At 30.1% G+C, this 22,384-nt stretch overlaps 1 protein-coding gene and 1 long non-coding RNA gene across 2 annotated transcripts in view; both read left to right on the top strand.

Annotated features, from left to right (window-relative positions):
- LOC121128453 (uncharacterized) lies at positions 1 to 757 on the top strand. The gene is made up of 2 exons (XR_011783338.1): positions 1 to 361; positions 422 to 757. It is a non-coding gene; the product is annotated as an uncharacterized lncRNA (long non-coding RNA).
- A 6,182-nt stretch (positions 758 to 6,939) lies between these two features.
- Positions 6,940 to 22,384, top strand: part of LOC121127917 (uncharacterized) — a 65,334-nt gene continuing 49,889 nt past the window's right edge. Inside the window, exons 1-2 of the mRNA XM_040723496.2 lie at positions 6,940 to 7,143; positions 7,198 to 7,547. Coding sequence (XP_040579430.1) covers positions 7,452 to 7,547 — 96 coding nt within the window. The 5' untranslated portion in view covers positions 6,940 to 7,143; positions 7,198 to 7,451. The remainder of the gene's footprint in view (positions 7,144 to 7,197; positions 7,548 to 22,384) is intronic.

The following is a 22,384-nucleotide window of genomic DNA, read 5'->3' on the forward strand; positions in this document are numbered from 1 at the left end:
CAGTTTGTTGCTTAGCAATAAAAACAACACAACAACAGAATGACCACCATGAAGCAAATAAGACAATAAAACCCCACCAAATTGTAAATCAACTCATTTGGAATTTTTCAGTCTATTTAGCGTATTCCTTTTCTTGGTTATAACAAAATGAATCAAGGTTTTACTAAGATATACTTTGAAACAGGAGCGGTGGGTATATCTGTTTACAAAACGTATGAAGCTATCACACTAATGGTGTGTGCAATCCTATGTCAGGATTCAACAAAATGCTTGTCCTTCAACTATAAAAGGAACGAGTGTGAATTGATTGATAAATACACCATTTATGACAATAGTACTAACATGATTTACATAAGAGAACGTAAGCGAACTTCAATAATGAGTTATTAATTATTATTAAATCATTTATATTTCTTTGAAGCCTGTGTTTATTGGAATCAGAATACAGAATCATCCTTAATCAATACAAAACAGACGATGACATTGGAACATTGTATATTAGAATGCAGAAATCATACAAATTGTAATCATGTTGTACTAAATCTTAGAAATAATATTTGCCACATGAAAGGAAGAATACATTCTTTTTCTGAAAATAATGATGTCATCACTGCAAAGCAATGTCTGGAAGTATTGAAGAAAGTTAGAAATGTAATTAAATTGATATGAACCATTTTGTATTCAACCATTGTTTTATGTAAACAAATACAAAAAGTTTGATGATTATTTTAATATGAAATACATTAAATTAATAATATTGGGGTATTTTATTTGAGCTACATTGTGATACGTTGCTAATTATATTTCTGACCTCAAAGAAACAATACGTTGCAAGCTGCATCTGTTGTATTCAATTGATAGCTTCGTATGTACAAGTATCGACTTTATAATAAAGTTTTATTATTTTCAAAAATTTGAATTTTTATAGCCAAAAAAAGCTATATCCGTTCCTAGAAAATGTTTATTGCGGCATTCAAAAGCAACACAAGCAGACATTTTCACACATAAAAGTTATTCTTATTAATAATCAATTACTTCCATTCTTTTAAAATAGGGTTTTAGAGATATGTTTACTTGAATTAGCTGAGGTTTCAGCTGTTGAATGTCCAGACTCTCCTTTTCTAAGACACTGCATTATACATAATATTAAGTTAAAACAAAACAGACATGCCTACATTCTTATTAATTATTAGTGATGTGTCACGAGCAAGACTCGTAAATTGAGAAAAACTCGAGTTTTATGAAGTAAACAAAAAAGACAAAAAAACTCGGCTCGTGTGTCTAAAATGTAAAATTTACTCGAAACTCATCAAAAATGATGTTTTTTGCACTTTTTTATTGGGAAAATTAAAGAATGCAAATCCCAAGACATATTTTTTATTTATTTGGATTCAAAAAGTTTCGTGTCCAGAAAATGAAAAAAAGCTGATTCTTCCGAGATTGATAAGAATTGCAATCGGATAATTAGTGGCGCGTGGACAAAACATCGTCTGTCAAAACGTGGAATGGACAAAATGTCGAATAGACTAAACATCGAATAGACAAAACGTCTACCAGTTAAAATGTAGACTGACAGAAGGTCGACCGTAGAATAATTCATACATTTCCCACCCAAAACATAGTTCAGAAGCACCATTCCTATATAAACTACCATAAGGGGCCCTCCCAATCCCCTTTATACATGTTAGGGCTATTTTCAGCCACCGCCATGTCTCGAAATGGGATGAAACATACTGCCACTATTTAAACAACCATTAAGAGCCCCTCACAATCCATGTACGTTTCAAATGTTTGAATTGTTTTCGGGTATGGTCTGGCCCCAAAATGCGATGAAACCCACTGCCACTATTAAAATTTATACCACCTCCATTTACACTCCGAAAGGGCCCCCGACATTTGAGGCTGTTTCGTATTTCATCTCATTTTGAGGCCGGCTGTACCCGAAATAGCCCCAATTTTCTAGGTATAAATGGGGGTTTGTAAGGGTCCCTTACTGTTTATTTAGGGTAAAAGTTGGTTAGAAGATGCAAGGGTACCAACGTATTTTATTCCTTTTTTTAATATAATCTCTTTCAACCAATCAAATTCGTTCTTTTTCAACGATTCCAACAACCCTAGTCATTAGACACTACCACGGCGTCATCGAGCTATAAAATACAAATTTATTTCAATTTTAGACCAAATATATAAAAAGGCCAAATCTAATTTTTCCTGGCCAAACTGATTAAAATACCTAATCTAGCAACCCTGTTAGAGTCTTAAAAATTACAAGATACCATCAAATACTTTTCAATGTTTGTACGTATTATGAGTGTTCTACTCGTTTTGATGATATTGCGACAATTTTGCTAAAAAATAATACTTGAAGTGAGAATGAGGATTGGGCCACACCTAAACATTAGGTGAGCCATAATGCCACCTGTGATACAAAGGTTGGACATCACTGTACTAGATAATCAAATTGCTTGCAATGAAATTGTATCTTAATCTAATCCTTAATGATCAAATTGCTTGCAATAAATTGTTTAATGTTCAAATTACCTACAATCATTTTACCTGCCAATGTAAATTAACGTAACATGACCACTCGACTAGTTCAAATTTTACCTTTTTTTAAAAACCTTTTAATATTGAACCTTTTCCCGTTCTCCAAGGTCTATAGAAACTAAACATTCCAGTCATTTGGATTTTGGACTGTGGCTTCCCCATGGACCTTAAAAATTTATTGTTGATGGCTCTAAAAAAAACGTGATTGTTTTTATTCTTTTGACTATAGATTTGAATGGGTATCAAAGCAAAGCCAATAAACAGTGCTTTAATTTGTATAAATATGTTATTAACCCTTTATCTGTGCCCATGGGTAAATTTTGCCCCAGATATTAAAAAAAAAATTTTTTTAATATTTTTTTCCCTGCCTTTGTAGTTTTTTCCTAAGTTATTATTATCAAAAAATAATAATAATATTATTACAAAAATTATATTTCTTCCTTGTCAAAGCTAATAATTCTATACTAAAAAACAATACAATGTAACACACTAGAAATACATTGATTTTTAATGGTTTGAGTTAGATTTCTTGAAATGAACGACATGAAATTTTTTTTTATGTGTATCATCAAAGATAAATAAAATGATCCTATAAAAAATCTTACATTTAAGTAAAATTTCAATTACTTATTTGAATCAAATATTGATAACAGCTCTCTTATACTATGTATCATTTCAAAGATAATATAATTTTCTAATAAAACCAATATAGCCCAACAGATTCGAATAGACATACTTTGAGTTATAATTTAATAACGCACAAAAGTTTGCTTAAAAAGTAGTATTTTTAATGAACACTTATGATAAAAAAAAAAAAAAAAAATCAAAGTCATACTCAGCCCAATCAAAGATATCCTCAAAAATCATTCCCATCTTTCAAGTATGTCGAATCATCAAACCTTTTAGGGGTCAACATATCCGTATTGATTCAGGCTCACACATTGGAAGAAAACTATAAAATAGTCATTTCCACCCTCGAAGGTGGGATTAGAGTATACAACTCCTTGATGCTATATAGGCTCAAGGGCTTAAAATATGGGACAAACTTATCCTCCCACATGTAATACATATTTTAGGATATGTATAGTTTGATCGGGGAATCAACGATCAAATCGTTTCAAAGAAAAATTCTTTTGTTTGAAGCTGCTGCATCAGGATATATATTTCAAAAAATAAGATGGTTGAGTAAAAAAAGTACTGGGGACTAGAATCGATAGACGTCAAATCTATGTGGAAATACTTAAATCTGAGCTGACTAAAGAGGTACATTAGGAGTCAATACTAATGACTCCTATGCTTTCACTATCTACAAGGGGGAAGTATTTCGCAACAGGATATTCGCAGGCCCAACAGAGCTCATTAACGTCATCGAAAAAGTAGGTTTTCATTGGGCAAAAAATATCAAGATAATGGGGTCAATATTTGGGACACTTCTTCCCCTAATGGGATCAAATGAAACCTTTAATTTCAACCCATGTTTCTGCTGGGGTAACTTTTTAAAGATTGCAATATTACTTCACTTTTGCAATATTCTAATTTTATTTTATAATGTTTCTATTTCATTTTACATATTTTGTTTCTGCTTTGTTTTAAGTTCAGTTTTTTTATTAGAGTACTGTTTGATTTTTATCTTTTAAGTGTTATGAACTTTAAATAATTAAAACATATATTTATAACAAAAAGAAACAAATAAACAAGACAATTTATCATAGACCAGTATATATTTTTTTGGGGATTATTTCAAAAAAAAAAAAACGGAAGAAAAAGTTAAAAAATCAGTTGATAAATAACAAGTATTTATCTTTATTGTATCACACAACCTTTCCTCAAAAATTAACAAAAAAAAAAGGCCCAAAATCAGTTGGGAGTTAGCCAATTCTTCCCAACTATGGAATCAATATAATATAATGTTTGAGTATTGATAACAGCTTAAGAGGAGCTAATTTTAGGTCAACTAATCAACATTCAGAACTCTGAGTAGAAGAAAAAAGCTGTTACATCTACAGTTGACAAGATACTGTATATTTTTGTGTTGGTTGAGGATATGCCGTGATAGGGACGTTTAATAAAATAATTTTATTATGAGTTTAAATATTTTGTTTTTGAAAATAAGTGAAGAAACTTAACTTAACTTTGAAGCAACATAATTTTTTTCTAAAGAAGGTATAGACTTGATTTTTAATCTTAAAACGTCAGTTTACATAGTTTATATGGTTAAAAAAAGGACGAAAATAAAGTAATTTTTTCCGTCCATGTCAAAGTCTTGAACCACTGTGATTGGCCCATGGTAACACCTACAACTGTTGATATTCATTCCTAATTTTCCATCAAAAACACATTTGGTACATTTAGCATGAGTTGTTAAAGGGATTAATAAATAGGACTAAATTTCATATTTCATTGTGGTTTAGTATGACAAAATATTTCTATTTTCGTCATTTGCAAGGAAATTTACGAATTAAGCATATAAAATATATTCGTAAATATAAGTTTTGAACAACATGAAAAAAATAGTACAAAATACAAAAAAAATGCATTTCGACGTGAATAAAAAAAAGTATATTCACTAACTCATGCAATAGCTTTTAATCATTTGATAGGGTAGGATTTCCAAGCAATATTTTTGGCGAAAAAAAATTATCAAAGTAAATCCTTATACATTAGATTTAAAAATTCCTATAAAGAGCTTTCAACAGAAACATGAATTGCGAAAATTGATGAATCATTATTTGTATATTCTATTACTTAATTAATTGTAGTATATGTATGCAATGAGAGCATAAAATAAGACTTCCATTATTTTTACTGAAATGCTACAAATATTCTCACCCTATTCCTTTATTATAATTCTTTTCAAATTATGTTAAAAGGAAGTTTTGATAAAATCTCTGTGGAGTGTAGGATTTTCAACTATATAAAGAATATAAGTAAATCCCATAATTTCATATTTGTTACTACTTGTTAAATTGGGGATACACACCCTTTTGCCATCACCCTCACAGATTTTGATAATTTTTGGTCAAGATGTCTATCCCATCAAAGAAACAAACTGCCCAAAATTTTAGACTTCTATAGGGTCAAGGGCCTATTTGGGAGTAACTCATAGTTTGGCTTCTTTCGAAAGACCTTCGAACTTGAGTAAACCATAACGCAATTTGGAAGAGAATATTTTTTTTTTTTTGCCTTTAAAATACTTTTTATAGTATGAACTCATATTTTATAAAAAATGACGTACCTCCAAAAAATAATATGAAAATATGATTGCAAGATATACAAAATGGTGCCCCAGCCATGCTTCAAAATTAATTTCCACTTTTTTGGTAAGAACGTTAACCTACTCATATTCTATATTAATTAGAAAAATATTAGAATAGTATCTCAATGGAATCAGCTTCATTCAGGCTTACAACTGAAAAGGGTAATAATAGCCATACTAATACATTTCGTCTTTTTATTTAAAAAATATGTTACTATAATAATATTTTTTTTATTAAATAAGGATAAATTGTTCGACCATTATGAGGAAAATAGTGTTGATTAAGTGGAATTTTGGTGAAACATTTTATAACAAAGCAAAAAAGATGGCAATGCATAATTTCAATACAAAGTAATTTTTTGAATAAAAAATCTGAAATGCTGTATGATTTATTTGTTGTAATTGGAGAATTTTTTATTTAAAATTACAGTTTTGTAATAATGGATGGATTTTGTTAAAGGTTTTTATTGGAAACACGTAGTTCCTGGGTGTATCGTCAGGAACTACGTGAATGTGGTTACAGAAAGCCATCATTCGTCAGATGATTCGTCGATGCTGTTAGTATAATACACGTTTAAAATTTAAAACCATTTTTATTTTCAGCCCATATTTAATAATATTTGACATATCTTGAAACGTAATACATTCTAAACTTGAGATCATTATATTTCTTATTGCATCTTTGAACACGCGAGGAAATCACTCACGTGATCCTTTGTATTATTGCTCCAACATTTTTACACCATTTTTTTTAATATTTTTTGAACCACATATTGCCCCACCCATAGAATCACTACAATAGATTAGAATTGATAGAACATGTTAAATATTTCTCATTGGATGCTATATTTTACTTATAGATTGTCAGTTCTATAATAAATGTTCTACCATTTAAATCTTTTTCAATAAAAAGCGGTTGTTTGAGCTATTATACAATAATTCAAAGTCATTTAAAGCCACATAAATTAGTTCCTACTTCAAGTTTTTTATTTATATTACAATACCTATGTGTAATAGGTATAATAACGTGACTAAATGTAATTTTTTCACGTAATTAATACGTTTGGTCATTTGATTTCTCTAAAATATGATACCTACATTTGAAATCCATTGATTATTTTTGATTGGGTAAGAATAGTTTCTACTTGACATTGTAAAAAAAAACAAAGGACGATATAGTTTCATAGAAGGAAGAGTAATAATAATAAAAAAAAGACAAAACCCAGGCTCTATGTAACTAAACATGTACTAATACTCTTATTATAGACTACTAACAACAAGCACCGAAAAACAAAGTATTTAATCACTTTTCTCATTCCAACGCCGACAAATAAGTATAGGTAAAAATATAATAATAAATACATAGTTACGATTTTTTCCTCTTTATTCCCCAGAGAGTAAGACATTGAAAGGCATACATTGAAGAAGGAGAAGTAAAACTCTTTTTTATAAGGCTACACGATATAATGGAATACGCACTTTGTTAAACCAACCAAAAAATATATATAGTATTATTATTAGTTTTAATTTAAGTGAGTTGATTATACTAAATAATCCTAAAAGTGATCTTCGTTCTAATAAAATTATCAATTTTGAACTTTGTGTGTGTATATATACACATATCATATCCCTTCTATCAAAGAATAGTATGCCAGCCGTAGAAGGAGAAGAAGATGGAGACGAAGGACTCAAAAGCGAAAAATCTTCCTCTTCTTCTTTGTCATCTGTGTCTCTTTTGGATCAGGTAACTGATTTCATTTCATTTTGTTTTTTAATCCACTTAATTATTTGTAATTTCAACAAAACCAGCTAATTATATGCTCAATCAGGAGTGCTGGAACGATCCATAAAGAGGATAAACTATTTAAAAAGATGTGACAAGTTGATGCCACTATAATAAAGCAAACTTTCCTTGATATTTTTTCCCCATTCCATGTTCTGGCCCTTATGGTCTCAGTGATCGACAAAGCCCTTATGATTAGTCACATTACAGAAATTATCTTTCAAATTTTCTAGAATCTTTTTCAGTATTTTTATATTTTATTTATTCATATATAGAACCTACATATCGTTTGTTCCATAGAAATCTGAACACTTACTAATTCAATTATTAATCAAGGTGAAGCATTGAAATTCATTCATATTTCGATATATTAAAGCATATATAATTAATTACAAAGCAAAACAAATCAGAACAGAACTCTCTAGCTTGCGTACAAGTTGAGAAAATCACTCTTGAATGTGATAGACACATTTCCAATTCCCCACTCCAAGCAGTTGGACATCTCCAGGACCACCGTCAGCAAGTCCGAAATATTGGAGAGGAAGAAGTGCTCTGTCAAAAAGGCTAAGCTGGATCCCGAGGATTTAAAGCCCAGGCAATAACCTCAAGTCCTTGACGGTCCATGCAAGAGATCTCGGGGTTTTACACGAGACTGTCGAGGGAACTATCCTTGTGAGGGTGGAGAGGCCATTTTTGACACTAGCAATGAAATAAACCCATCTCCTTGGTGAAATACTTTTTGAATGAGTTTTTTGAAATCTTTTTGATAGTTTTGGAGCCCCTTCAGCCCTGATTCCAAGTCCTTGGACTACATCTTCTCGTTGTATTTTGAGGAGAAGAACTGCAGTGTCCGTTATTCAAGCGCCTAGGCCCTCAAAACTACTATCATCCAGCACTGGGACACCATATCAGAGGACTACATCCGCAGGGGGTGCCAGGCATTCCGTTGCCGTCTGGAACACATCAGTGCTGTTAAGAGCGTCTACATTAATGATTAAAAGAGCTCAGATACGCAATTATTTATAATATTAATTTTATTGAAATCCTACTGTTAATTAATAAATTATTTCTTGCTGAAGTTTAAAATTCAAAATGTTCAGATTTTAAGGTCTGACAATTATTAGGCGTTTAGAGCACATGGTATAAAATTTATAATAGTCAGAAATAAATCTTGAGACATTATGAGGATGCGGAAATATATGTGATGTCATTTTTTAATATATATTTCTGAATTTTTGTTGAAAATAATATATTTTCCACTTTTTGGAGAAAACATTAAATTTTACACTGCATATTATATTTTGTAAATTTTTAATTTTCTGCAAATGGGCAGGAAACAACCTAGCCCACTTCATCCTCTCCTCTTACAATTGGCTTTTGTTTATATTGTGTTTAAAGAATTAATAACTTTGTACCGGTATTTTGTTTGAGTTTTATTGAAACACTTTTTTTATAAAACATAAAACCAATTAATTATATTGTCGTTGCTATACTCAAACTTTGGTCCATTGTGACAGAAGATGTTCAGACCTTGTTCTCTAAAAAAAATTACATCTATCATATTTGCGAACTTTACTAACAATATAGAACCTATGAACATTCTTCTTTCCTGAAAGTTTTATAAATTTAATATCTGAAAATCAGTACATAAAATCCTATAAAATTAGACTGACATTGTTTCATATGGGACAATTTGGAATATGTTAAGTGGACATTTGAGGCATTTGTGCGATTCTTTGATTTACCTTTTTACTCATTTTTTTTTTTACAGTGGGAGCAAACAAAATTGTCACGCTCCAAAAAGTATATGACAACCCAGATTGTTTATTCAAAAGCTTTGGTCAGAACTAAAGTCTTGAACTAGAGTCTCTGAATCTAACTCTTAACCTCTCAAAATGAATTTTTTGAAAATCAAACATAGGACAAGGATGGATAAGACTAAAAGGCATAGGATAGTAGATCTTGCCCACGCCCAAGTGGGCAAAAAGAGGATTGCAGATATTGTGGAGGTGAAAAGGATAACAGGATTATGATGGAATCTCTGGCTACAGGATGGCGGGACCACAAGAGCAAGGACACCCAAAAGTAGCTAGTGTAGAATCTCTAGGATTTAGGGCCAGCATCAATGTTTCCTCTGTCCTCATCAGATTGTTCGACATTGGACCATGGAATATGGGGTTTCATGGAGGATCAAGTGTAACAATTTTGCTCGCACACGCTGTATTCTTGCCTCACTCGAAGATTAAACAAAAAGTCATATTTACCCACAAATATATTTAGATACGTATTATGTGTCTGTAAATATATAAAATTGTACTTTGTTACATAATCAAATTATAAGCTGTATCTATGAACAAATAGTATTACACACATACATATTCTGCTGACGACTTATAATCAGGAAGGACATACATATTATATATAATATACGGATCTTTTGAGTCTGGAATATGTAAGTGTAACTAGACAGCTTGTTTGACAAGGGGAGTGTCAATGCTCTCCACCTCCTTCTTTCCCCTTCCTTATTCTGATACGATTAATACTGTCACTAACCACACTATTTTCTCATTATATTGTAAATACTTTTAGTTGATTCAACCCACATATAAGTATGTAAGGTTTAAATCTTGTTCTATTCAACCCCACAACTTAAAATCCCTCAAATATATCTTTATACAGGAATTCTAGACCAAGCCTTACTTTCAACCCAAAATCATGTCCGACATTGGCTTTTACCGAGTGTTCTACAGATGGATCTGGAACACGTATAAACCGAAAATAGTTATGATAATTCAAGAGTATCCTCAGGGGGTGGTTGGAGGGACAGTAGCCCCCTCCCAATTAAGGAATGTTAGCTTTTTTACCGGAAAATGTATCATTTGATTTTTTTTTTTCAAAAAATTTAATTTTTCTAATTTTTTCCCACAGAATTTAATTTTCTGTAAATAACTCTAGATTTTTGGAATATTTCTTAAAAAAATTTAATATTTGACTTTTTTTTTGGAAAAACTTAATTATTTGAGGACAGTTTTGATGTGGATTTTGAAATAAAATAAAAAATTATTAATTGGAATTTAATTTTTGAAATGTTTACCAAAAAATTTAATATTTTGAGAGTAGCTATGGATTTTTGAAATTTTTCTCCAAAAAATTAATTTTTTTGTGAATAGCTATTGATTTAAAAAAAAAAAATCAAAAAATTTATTATTTGTAATTTATTTCCAAAAAATTGTAATTTTTGGATTTTTTTTAAAATTCCAAAACCAAGCCCCTCCCCACCAAAAAAAATAGGAAATATGATCATCCAGATGCTCTTGCAGTATAACAGATATCGTTCAGTCGTCAGTTTAAAACATTATAGTCAACTTTTGTTTTTTTAGGTTTGCTTACAAAAAGAAAAAAGTGAAGGAAAGACTTATAAAATGTAATAAATGGAACAAAATTTAAAACAAAATTTTGTTAAACTACTCAAAACTATCACCATGATCACCACTACTTAGATCACCATCTTGAAAGTGAAAATGAGTCATATTTTTGAATGGCACTACCGACAAACAATTTTTGAAATAGTTCCTTCTTATATGTTAGGTGAAAAGGATCCGGCAGACCGTCCAATCCTTCTACTGTGTGTCTCTATTTTTCTGCCTGTCTGTCTTTTTGTCTCTCATCTCCTTCTTCATCTTTTTTCTATTTTCTTCTGAGATTGCTGACCAGTTAGCCGACAAAATAAGTAAATGCCACCAAGCTGGCAAAAGACCACACCAAGGTCTTGGAAGACCTTGGGTTTTATACCATAACATATATTAGTTTTAGAAAAAGTAATAAAATCTTATAAAAAGACAGTTTTGAATAGGTCTTTTTGATGAAATCTTTAAGTTCCGATTATTTTTGAATAGCTTAGAGTCTAAGCCTTTGATTGATGTACATGTTTTAAACAAAATCATGTATACATATATCGTGATGAAGGCAAGAAGAGCCATAATAGGCAATTTTATCCTCACCGGAAGAACCACTTCGGAAATCATGAAGGCCTTAAAGATCAGCAAGGCCACAGTACATCGGATCTGTAATCGTTGGGCTGACGGGGACAACCTTAAGGACAAAGCCAAAGGTGGAAGCCCCACCAAAGTGAAGCCTGAAGACATCATGGAGGCATTTAAGGTCAACCCAACGGAGAAAATGTCAGAGTACGACGAGAAGAAGAAGGTGCATCGGTATACTGTTGGCAAGAGGAAGGTCATTTAGCAGAATTGAGTGTCCACTCCTGTCCCAACGTCAAAAATAACTCCGTCTTCAGTGATGTCAACAACTCTTGAATGATCTGAAGCACAACAGCAACTGTGTAATTTTTTTCTCTGATGAAAATACCTATACCGTTGACTCCGTCTACATCAAGCAAAACGATTGGGTGGTATTCATTGGCAGGGCTGACAACAGCTTCAGGACAGTCACCAAGACCAAACATCCGGCCTCTGTGATGATGTTAGGGATTGGGACATCAATTGGAGAAAAAAACGCATTTAATTTGGGTTCCTGTTGGATACCGGTTACCTGCAGCCGACTAGTTGAAAGTCTCATAGATCACCATTATCATGAAGAAGTCCAACAAGGCCCCTAAGTATTTTAGCAGGATGGAGTTCCGCCTCATACTGCTAATATTGTACAAGAGTGGGTGGGTAGCAACGTGAGCTTCTGGTACAATAACCTTTAGCCCATTAAGAGCCCAGATCTGAAAACACTGGTTACTCTATTTGTTGGCAAATTGAGAAGAAGTCTGCCACCCGAATTTTGATGCTCTGAAAACCCCCTTTAACCAGCAGTGGAGGATCATGAAAAAGGTCTACGTTTCTTATGTGTGATGGGGTTCTGGAGGTGGTTAGAGGCTGTCATTAAGGCTGATGGTGGCCAGATTCATAATTCATATGCATTTATATAGTAAAAAATATTATAGAATATAATTTTCTATGTACAACATCATCCTGATCAATTATGAGTATTTTAATGGCTACTCAGTCTCTGTACTTTTTCTACACCCGGTACATTGTGAATAACCTAATTCTGAACAAATTTTAGTACAACAATATTTGATCAAATATCTCAAGAGCAATAAGAAATAGAAACTTGAAATTTTATTTATTAAACCATCTTAAAATTAAGTTCTACTTTTTTCATTAGGAATACCGTTAGCTACCACAATAGGCTCTAAACGGGTGAATACATTCCAGATGTAGACCTGATCTATTTTAACCCTGGATGCAATTATGAAGGCCTTCAGTTAATCCATTGGATTCAGATCTGGGGCTGATGTGGCCACATGGATGCAAGTCAAAAATTACATAAATTCGACTCGACTCAAAATTCGAACTTTAAGCCTTAAAGTTAACTCAGATGCCTCAAATCTGCACCTAACTGCATATCCAGTGGTGTTGGAGCATCTAAACTGATTAGAAATGTTCCTGGGATTCATTCTTGCTTAGAGTATAATAAGAATGTTGTTTCGTTTTGTTTGTTCCATGATTAAAATCAAAACAAAATATTAAAAAGTTACTCACTAACTTTTCTGCATAAGATCATAAAACCTCGGTAGAAATTTCAAACTTGTAACTCTACTCCTTACTCTCAATTTCAAACGATTTTTCTTTTGCAGATTTGGGTTTCACCTTAAAGAGTTTTATTACATTTTTGCTACAAATCATATCTTCATATTTTTGAAATGGGTATTTTTTAATCACTTAGTGTATTTTGGTAGTAATAGTACTTATTATTAAGAACTATTATTATTACTAGTTATTAAGGTCCTATTTTAATTTATTTTCAAACTTCTTTTCACTCTTAAAGAAAGAGCATGACGATATGGTATCAAAAATCGATTATCAGGATACAAAACTTTCAGCTTCAGAAAATAATAATTCATATTTCAAATTGAATTGTTGTTTTAAAACGTAAACCCTAGTTTTGGTATAGTGTATTGGTGTTTTATAGTATAATAACACAAATTATGTTGATAATATATATAATGTTAATTTATGCATAACTTGGATTCAATTAGAAAATACATCTAAAAAGGATCAAAAGAGTATTTTTGTAGATATTGTTGGTAAATTTGTAAGAAATCGGATTAAAAAGACATCAATCAGCAAAAGTTTTAACATTAGTTGATGCAAGAAGCGTATAGGACTCCGATTTCATTAAATGAGAAGCTGGTAATGTTTTCTCCGAGTCGTAAAAATCACTTTAAACGAGAAGCAGTTATAATTAAAGTTTTAGTAGTGCTTTACGGGGCAGGCCTTGCAATTCCAACATACCTATGGGCTGGATAAACTCATAGGGAGGATGGCTCTCGCTGAGTTCGTATAAAACTTGTGTATCAATAAAATTTTCATAAAAGTAGCGTCTCTGACCTACCTTGTCTCTAAATATATTGCATAGTCCATACTGGAGAAAAGAAAGAATGAGCGAGGGTCGAAACACGCCAGATAAAAAGATGTTTACCTGTTTTTATGTTGACGCGTGTGCAAAATTGTTTCTTATTCATTTTTTAAATACTGCTATGTACCTTCTAATTTATTCAATATCCCGATATTTTCGGTGAAATTTTAAATAATGTAATGATTACGATCTTGGACAGAATAAATCAATATTAACTCTAAGAAAAAGTTTTAAGCCTCTTTATTTTGTATTTGTACAGTAATGGGTGGATTGCAGAGTAATATGCCATACATAACTGTTACAAAAAAAATAACTAAATATTAATTGATATTTTTGATTACTCATTCAACATAGTCAACTTGTTTATACACTAGCTCAAGTAAACAATTTTAAAACAATGCAGACAATACACACACCATAGTTTTGGGAAGTTTGACACATTCCACCACATTAACCGAATGAGGATCTTACAAATTTGAGCATAAGTGGGGGTTAACCTTCGATTCTAACTGTTGTGTATTTTAATTAAACGACTGATAAATATAAACCCGTTTTTACCTGATGTATAAATGCAATACTTTTACTAATCTATCTTTTATTGATTTATCTTGATGTGTGTATGTACACGTATGTGTTAAAACAGTGTCTTTTAGAGCTCAAGTGAATATAGTCACCTTTTATCTTTATTCCTTGTCATTTTTTTTAAAAATTTTTAACAATTTCGAAGACACTAGATCATCTTTACTCCTCACTGCCACCTCATCTAGGTGACGAATCTTAATAGTATTATTATTCTAATTAAGTTAATTGTAATACACCACACTAAACATGACGAAACTTGAGAAAAAAACAATCCAAATTCCTTATGGATGATACGATTCATCGAAGTCCTTGACACAGCGGTCTCCCCGGGCATTTTTGTCATCCATCTATCAAGCTCTCTTTAAATTTTAGATTTAACTTTACTGACGTTCCTTGAATTACAAGCCGATCTTGGACGTCAAATTATTGACGTTTCATCAATGCTTCTGGCCTTTTGAATCTTCATGGTATTAAATTTTAAGAAATTGAGGCTCATTGAATACCTTTGAGTCTGGAATATTTAAAGGAGTGATTTAGCAGTATGATATAAATTTACAACTGCTCTTCTTAGGTGGTACGTCTCGTCTTATAAAATTTCATAAAATAATCAAATTGCCAACTGGAAGTTTTGGCGCACAAATATTAATCGTATAGGCATGAAGTTTAAGACTTTTGGACACTCCAACGTATGTAAGGTGTAAATAGTTGAATATTGAGTAGATTTTTATACAAAAGAAATAAAATAATAAGGCAGTTATTGGACATCATGTATAAAGTAGAGGGAGAACGGGGCTAGTTGGTGCACTGAGTAAGTTGGGATTTTTCCATTTGTAGACAGCTTCTACATATTACTTTCCAGCACTTTTTTGAAATAACCACCTATCAGCGTTATATTAATTACGGCTCTTTGAGGGTAGAATCCTGAGCTTGCCATATTTTATAAATTTACAGCCTTGGAGTAACTTTTTTTATGTTCAAAATATTATTGTAAAATTCAAGTATTAGTTTCCGTTCTTAATCCTATTTATTTTTTGAAAATATGACTATTTGTCGTTAATTAAAATGTTGAATGTTGTTAATCGATTAGTCAATGAAATATAATTTTTTGAAGATAAAAAGTAGCTTCGAGGCAAGTTGGGTAAACAAAACAAAAAAAAAAAAAAATAAGGAAAGAAACAGTTATGAAAGAAAAGCCAAAAAGCTTCAAGAAGAAAGTAGAATTTTGATTAATGATATAACGTAAACCAAGGCAATGTAGAGGTGTAAAGTCATGGACTTAGTAGTAAAGATGTGATTTATAAATGCCCCCAAGTTTAAAATAACTATAAAAAGGCTAAAAACTTTAATCAGTTGTATTTTATATGTTTTTTTTTCATAGCTTGTGATTAATGTATTATATTTTCCTGTCAATGCTTTGGTTATCGATTCATTAAAGATCAAAAATTCCTCAAAATGTTGGTTTCTTCATCTCTTAGATCTCAAAACTCAGAGTTGCATTGAGTTACGTATCCAATATTTCATTTTTGAAAAGGATTTCTATTTATATTACCAAATTTGAGTCAAATCTGATTTCATGTGAAAAATTATCATTTTCTCTACCGATAGCATTTACTACATAGATATTCAAATCGGATTAATTTTTTTATAAATTACTGCATTTTTCATGCATCCATCAGATGAGTGGTTTACAAACTACAATCCGTAATGAAAGGGTCTTCAAGACGATTTTTAATCAAATTCATTAAGAAAAGGACCTCAAAACTCTCGGCCATATTAAGTTAAGTAGTTAGGTTATTTGACTTACTAAATAGTATTTCATGCATAAAAATACTATTATTAATCGATATAACCACTACGGTCACAAATTTGTCTAAAAGTTACATATTCTTTTAAACTTTGTAAAAAATAACTTCTTAATATCACATTTACAATTTAAGTTATATACCTTAAAGTGAACTTCGCACCAACTAGCCCGCTCTGCCTACATTCACATATTGATTTCACAGCTCAAATACTTAATTTTTGATATTGTAAAATTTCTTTCAGCAATATTACAGTACAACCCTTATTAAAAATGGTATAATTTTGCTATTTCTTTTTATTGATTGCTTCTCGGTTGCTACACATATACGTTTACGTGATACACACCCATTTCTGAATTTTTAATGTATATATACCTACATATAAACAAACATTGGCATATTTACGTAATACCCATGTAAATAGATTTTTGTGGTTCATTGATTCTATTTGGTCTTAACTTATGTATAATGGACTTTATTCCTTAGTGAGCATGTTTATTCATTATGTTGCTGAAAATCAACCATAGGGGTACGTACACCTTACCTATATTAATATTTATAACAATCAATATCTAATGAGAAAGGTCAGTTAGTAATTGTAATTTCCTCATTACTGTTTATTCTAGTTTGAGCTTGAGTCAATTGAGTCGAGTTAAACCGAACCGACTCGATAAATTAGAAAAGAAAGAAAATAAAGAAAAAAAACATTAAGTAGCAACGCATGTCAACTGCCAATTTAATAATTTATATAAAATGATATACTTTCATAATATTACTACTTTTCTTGTTCTATTTCGGCGAATTTTTTTTTTGCTTATGTACACCAATGTACTGATATTTTTTAATAACTGTGAGATTGTGCAATTCTTTACAAAATAAAAGTGGAATACCATGTGCATCATTGAAAACTAGACATTTTGATTCCAGAATTTTAACAAGTTTAATTTCTGACACTAGGGGAGCTAAAATAAATAAAGCTTGGCTTTTGTGTTGTCATTTCTAAGCTTCAATTGACTTTAATAATTGCCTTGATACAATATTGGAAGGTTTGTTAGCTGGTAATAATGCAAGTGGGGTTCATGGAGATCCCATTCTCATCAGCAGAAGCTTTGTGTTCTTCGAGATGCCTTTGTCCAGAAGCCCCTGGCCTCTTCATGTGGTCAGAAGGAAAAGACGAGTGGGTTGGTATCTGTCGTATATGGTGGCCAAATTGTTTTCGGCCAGAATGGCATGTTGGTCTCCCAAAAATACTGTTTAACTTTAACTGTGTGTGCCAGTGTACCATCTTGTTGAAGCTTGTCTCGATGCTAATAACGTCATTAATAGCCTTGTTAAGATTTTAAATAGTCTGCCTGCTTGCCTAAGTCAAGCCTCGGATATCTGTTGTTGTGTGTTCTTCAAGAAGTAGAGTAGCAATCAAGGGAGACTACATGGTGAATTTTCCCCCATAAAAAAAATATAACCCTGAAGACACCCATGGCAATCTCATTTCTTTTGTCTCATGGTGAGGCCATTTTTCGATTGATTGTGCTAATGTTTTTTTAGAGTGAGGGATTAGAAGTTACACATTAAAAATTATGGTTGTTTAGAAAATAAAAAAAGAAAACCAGGACCAAGACACTTCCAACATTTGAAAAAAATAATGTCAACTCTATAAGATATGAAGTCGACTCGCTATATTTCGAATTTGAAAATTTATTCGAGTCAAACCAAGTTGATAATTGTTCGAATCCACACAAAACTGGTTGATTCGATTTCTTAATTCTTCTCCAGTTTATGACATGATTTTTTTTTCCATTTTAGGCTATACATATCCTTTTTATTTATACATTTCAATTCAAAAGAATGGACTTCTAAGCCATTATTGTCTTTAATTAGACATATTTTTTACAATATCAAGAAAATAATAAATCCTTTGAAATTACTTATTTTCTTTTTTTAAAGAAACAAACAAATAAATGAAAGAAGGAAGGAAACCAATGTCATGATGTTTTGTATTTTTACATGTTCTTTTTATAAAAAAAAATATATATCCATATGTACTCGTATTATATAGATATATTGTCATTCAACCTTCTGAATCATGCAACAAATTTTATTATTGTTATTATATAGTATTACTTTTTTTTTACTGATATATAGCTCCAAATAAATTTATTTATAATGTTTGAACAATACATATATTAAACGTTTCATTATAATTAAAAATAATGAAAAAATGTTCTGTTAATATATTAGGGGTGTCATATGTTGCATTTTAAAATAAAATACATTAGAAAAAAATACAAAATGGGAAAAAATATTTACAAATATTTTAAAAATCCTTTTGGATTAAAATATTTTTACGTAAAATATTTAAATAAACCTTCCTATTTATATAAATGACTATAATACTAGAACTAACGTTATAATAACATTGGTTTTCGACAAATGTAATAACCTAAATCCTTTGGTTTGAACCACAAAATGTATTTGTGTGTGCAACTTTTTTCCAATATTAAAAATGGATCTGTATCATTTTGAATGGCTCCACTAAGGCTACGAAATGTTCTTATACATTGTAATTCCTGTAAATTTAGAATGCTGTATGACGGAGTAGGATACGAAAATCTTTGGAAAAGTCCACAAGATCAATTATTATAAACTTATTTTTAGAAAAAAATCTTGACAAATAAGTATGACAATAATACAAACACCTGATAAAGAGCATTTTCACTGACGTCTTAAATTATATCAAAAGTGAAGGAGACGCCATTTTGGGGACTCAAAGTTGACATTTTTGCTACATAAAATGGACAAATTTCCAATAAATATTAATGAAACTTCATCAAATGGATTTAAATATAAAATAAAACTTAACATCTGCATTGAATACTATTTGATATAAATGATAAACAATGATATTTTAGTTAAATCAAAGTAATGATTGTAAAAGTGTAGTAAAACGACTAGATTTGTACTTTTATTATTCATCGATTAGGGATGATAAAAGTTCAACTATTATAGAAACATATCGTATAATTTCCATTGAAATAGTTGAAAAAAGCTAAACAATTAAAATAGGCATTAGGCCCATATATTTTTGAAAGACAGAAAGGCTTAAGACCTTAAGATTTATTAGTCCCATTTTGACATTCAATAATGACTATTTTCCTTAAAATTAACGAAAAAAGGGTGCTTTGAATGATATTTTCTTCTCGTAAACGACATATAATCGGCATTTAACTGTAAATTACGTACAGTTTGCAATACTCTAGCATTTTAAAGCTATTGTTTGTTGATATATTTGCCTGGAAGTCCATATAAAAATACAAATAGTTCAAAAAGAGGAGTTTCGCTGAGGAATATGGAATACGTACCATGATCCAGGTCAACTATGTTAGTTACTTCGATTTCTTGAGCTTTCTTTAATGACGATATATTATAATTCTAAAGTTTTCATAGTGACAAGCTATACATATATCCTCTTATAAATTATAAAATATTGATATTAGCTTTCTATCAAGAAAATCTATTTGTAACTAGCTCAATTTAAAATGAAAATTAATTGTTGCAATTGTGTATAGTTATATATTATATGGCTAGAATTAAAGGATTTTTTTTACTTACATTAGTAAACTGTAGCTACTAATTAAAGTAAAACTTCCAAATGGTATGACTGATTTAATATAACTTAATTGGGCTGACATTTTATACACAATCTCATTTTTATCATTCGATATCTTAAGTTGAATTTAATTCATCGTTTTGACTTTTAGATTATTACTTTTACATCTAAAAACTGCTTCAAAACTAACTGAATGTAATTATGTTAAAACTATAATTTTTTTGAAGTTTTAATGATTTCAGCATAATTCTAGAATATTCTAGAGCTTATAGCATTTTTAGATGAATAATTTTTTATTAATTTATGAATAAAACTATATGATTTCTTAAAGTAAGTTAATTAAGTTAAGTAATTATTTCATAACTCAGAGCAGACTCTCTCTCCCCCCCCTGAAATTCCAGAAATTTATATCTCAGGAAATTGATTTTCGTTGCTAATAAGTTAAAATAAGGGACTTGTTGGGTTTATAATTCTATACATGTATTTCCGGAATGAAAGTGAATCATATTTTGTTTCGCTTTTTGTAGATTATCTTCATTTATTTAAAATGTTAACACAACATCAATTGGAGCTTTTGGAGTTCTCTACCAAAATTTTACTTGTTAAAATTTTTTTTCAAATATTTTCACGTCATTCTTTGATCATTTTATATTTTTAGACGTTTAAAACAATCTCTAAAAATTTAGAATCACGAAAGGAAATGTAAAATCGTTTTATCGCCAATATGTATCATTAAATATTAATTTCAAATCAAAAACACATATCTGCACATCCCGATAAATAAGATAGTTATGCTAAAAAATCTTCTATTTGGGATATTTTTATGAACAAATAACTTCTTAGCTTTTAATTTATCATGGCTATAATACAATATGATCTTTATTGTATCTTCTTCTAGCCTATTTTTTCAAAAATTAAAAAGATGGTCACAAATCAATTGGTAGTTAGTTAATTATTCCCAACTACGGTACTATTCTTCATTTAATAGTAATAAAGATTTGCTCTCTTATGTTTAACCAATGAATACTTACCTTAACGGAAGAGAAAGCGTGGTGGAGGATATACGTTATGTGGTATTCTTATGTTTTTACTTTAATGATAGGTATATTATTGTAAATAAGAGAAGATTGTAGTGAATTTATTCAATATTAATAATTCCATTGTAGAATACAATTAGACTACCTAAATTTATATAAAAGTTTTAGAACATAATCTATATTCCTAATGAAATGAATCGGTATTATAATCCCTACCATTTAATTTTTTAAATCCTTATTTACAAGTAGTTTTTATTTTAATATAAGTTATTATATATTTCTTTTATTACTATCATTTACTTTAAAAACTAGTTCTTTGGCCATGCACTTTAAAATTTGACAAAAATATAAAACAACCAAACTGATGCTCTTTGTTACATTCAACTTCAATTTTTTTTTTGCAAATATAGGTCTACCTTATTAGTTTTAAAATATAATAGTTAGTGAAAATATTCTTTTGGATATTATTGTTGAAGATATATTTTTTTTAATTTATGAAAATTTTGAATAACAAAACGTACACCCTGAGAAAAGTAATCAATATATTTAATTTTTTAAGACTTCAATGCTTTCTAATATTCTGGAACAAAGCAAATACACTTATAAATAAACCTTTGACCAATGAGAGTAGTCAACAAAAATCTTACGTTTTTACTAAATATTAAATATTTAGAAATATATAATTGTAATAAGTTGTAAAACGTAATAAAATAATCAATTATCAAATATATTATAAGGCTAAACAATTTAAAATAAAAATATAAACTTAAATCAATGAAGCATATAAATGAATACATATTTGCATTACACCATTATTTACAATTGATAAATAAGAAAATAATTTTGATTGTTAATGTCTTATAAAAAGCTTTACAATTGTCAAGGAATCTAATCTATTGTTTAGTATGAATAAATACTTAAATAATCGTTTTGTTACATTGTACGCATTTAGTGTAAACTGTATTTCATTTAGTGAATATTGATGTGGATATCCTAAATCCTAAGAATCGAGCTATAATCAAAGAGAATGACAAGTGATTTAGTAATTTAGAAAATTACTTCCGACTCACTAACTTTTAAGATATGTCAAACTAAATTAATATTTTTTAATATAACTCTACTAAATTTATCATATCACCGATAAGTTATTAACATATTAATAACATAAAAGTTCCCATGAACTATTTATACATATATGTAAGTAATAAAAGAGTTGAATATATTTTGCGACTTTCGTGATAAATATATCTACAAAAGTGGGCCACATTAAATTCATACAGGATCGTCTTTTACTTTTTTTCTAATGACAGAAGAGACTCGCAAGTAATAATGGAATCGGAA

The sequence above is a fragment of the Lepeophtheirus salmonis genome, chromosome 13 (assembly GCF_016086655.4).
Source record: "Lepeophtheirus salmonis chromosome 13, UVic_Lsal_1.4, whole genome shotgun sequence".
Classification (NCBI taxonomy): Eukaryota; Metazoa; Arthropoda; class Copepoda; order Siphonostomatoida; family Caligidae; genus Lepeophtheirus; species Lepeophtheirus salmonis.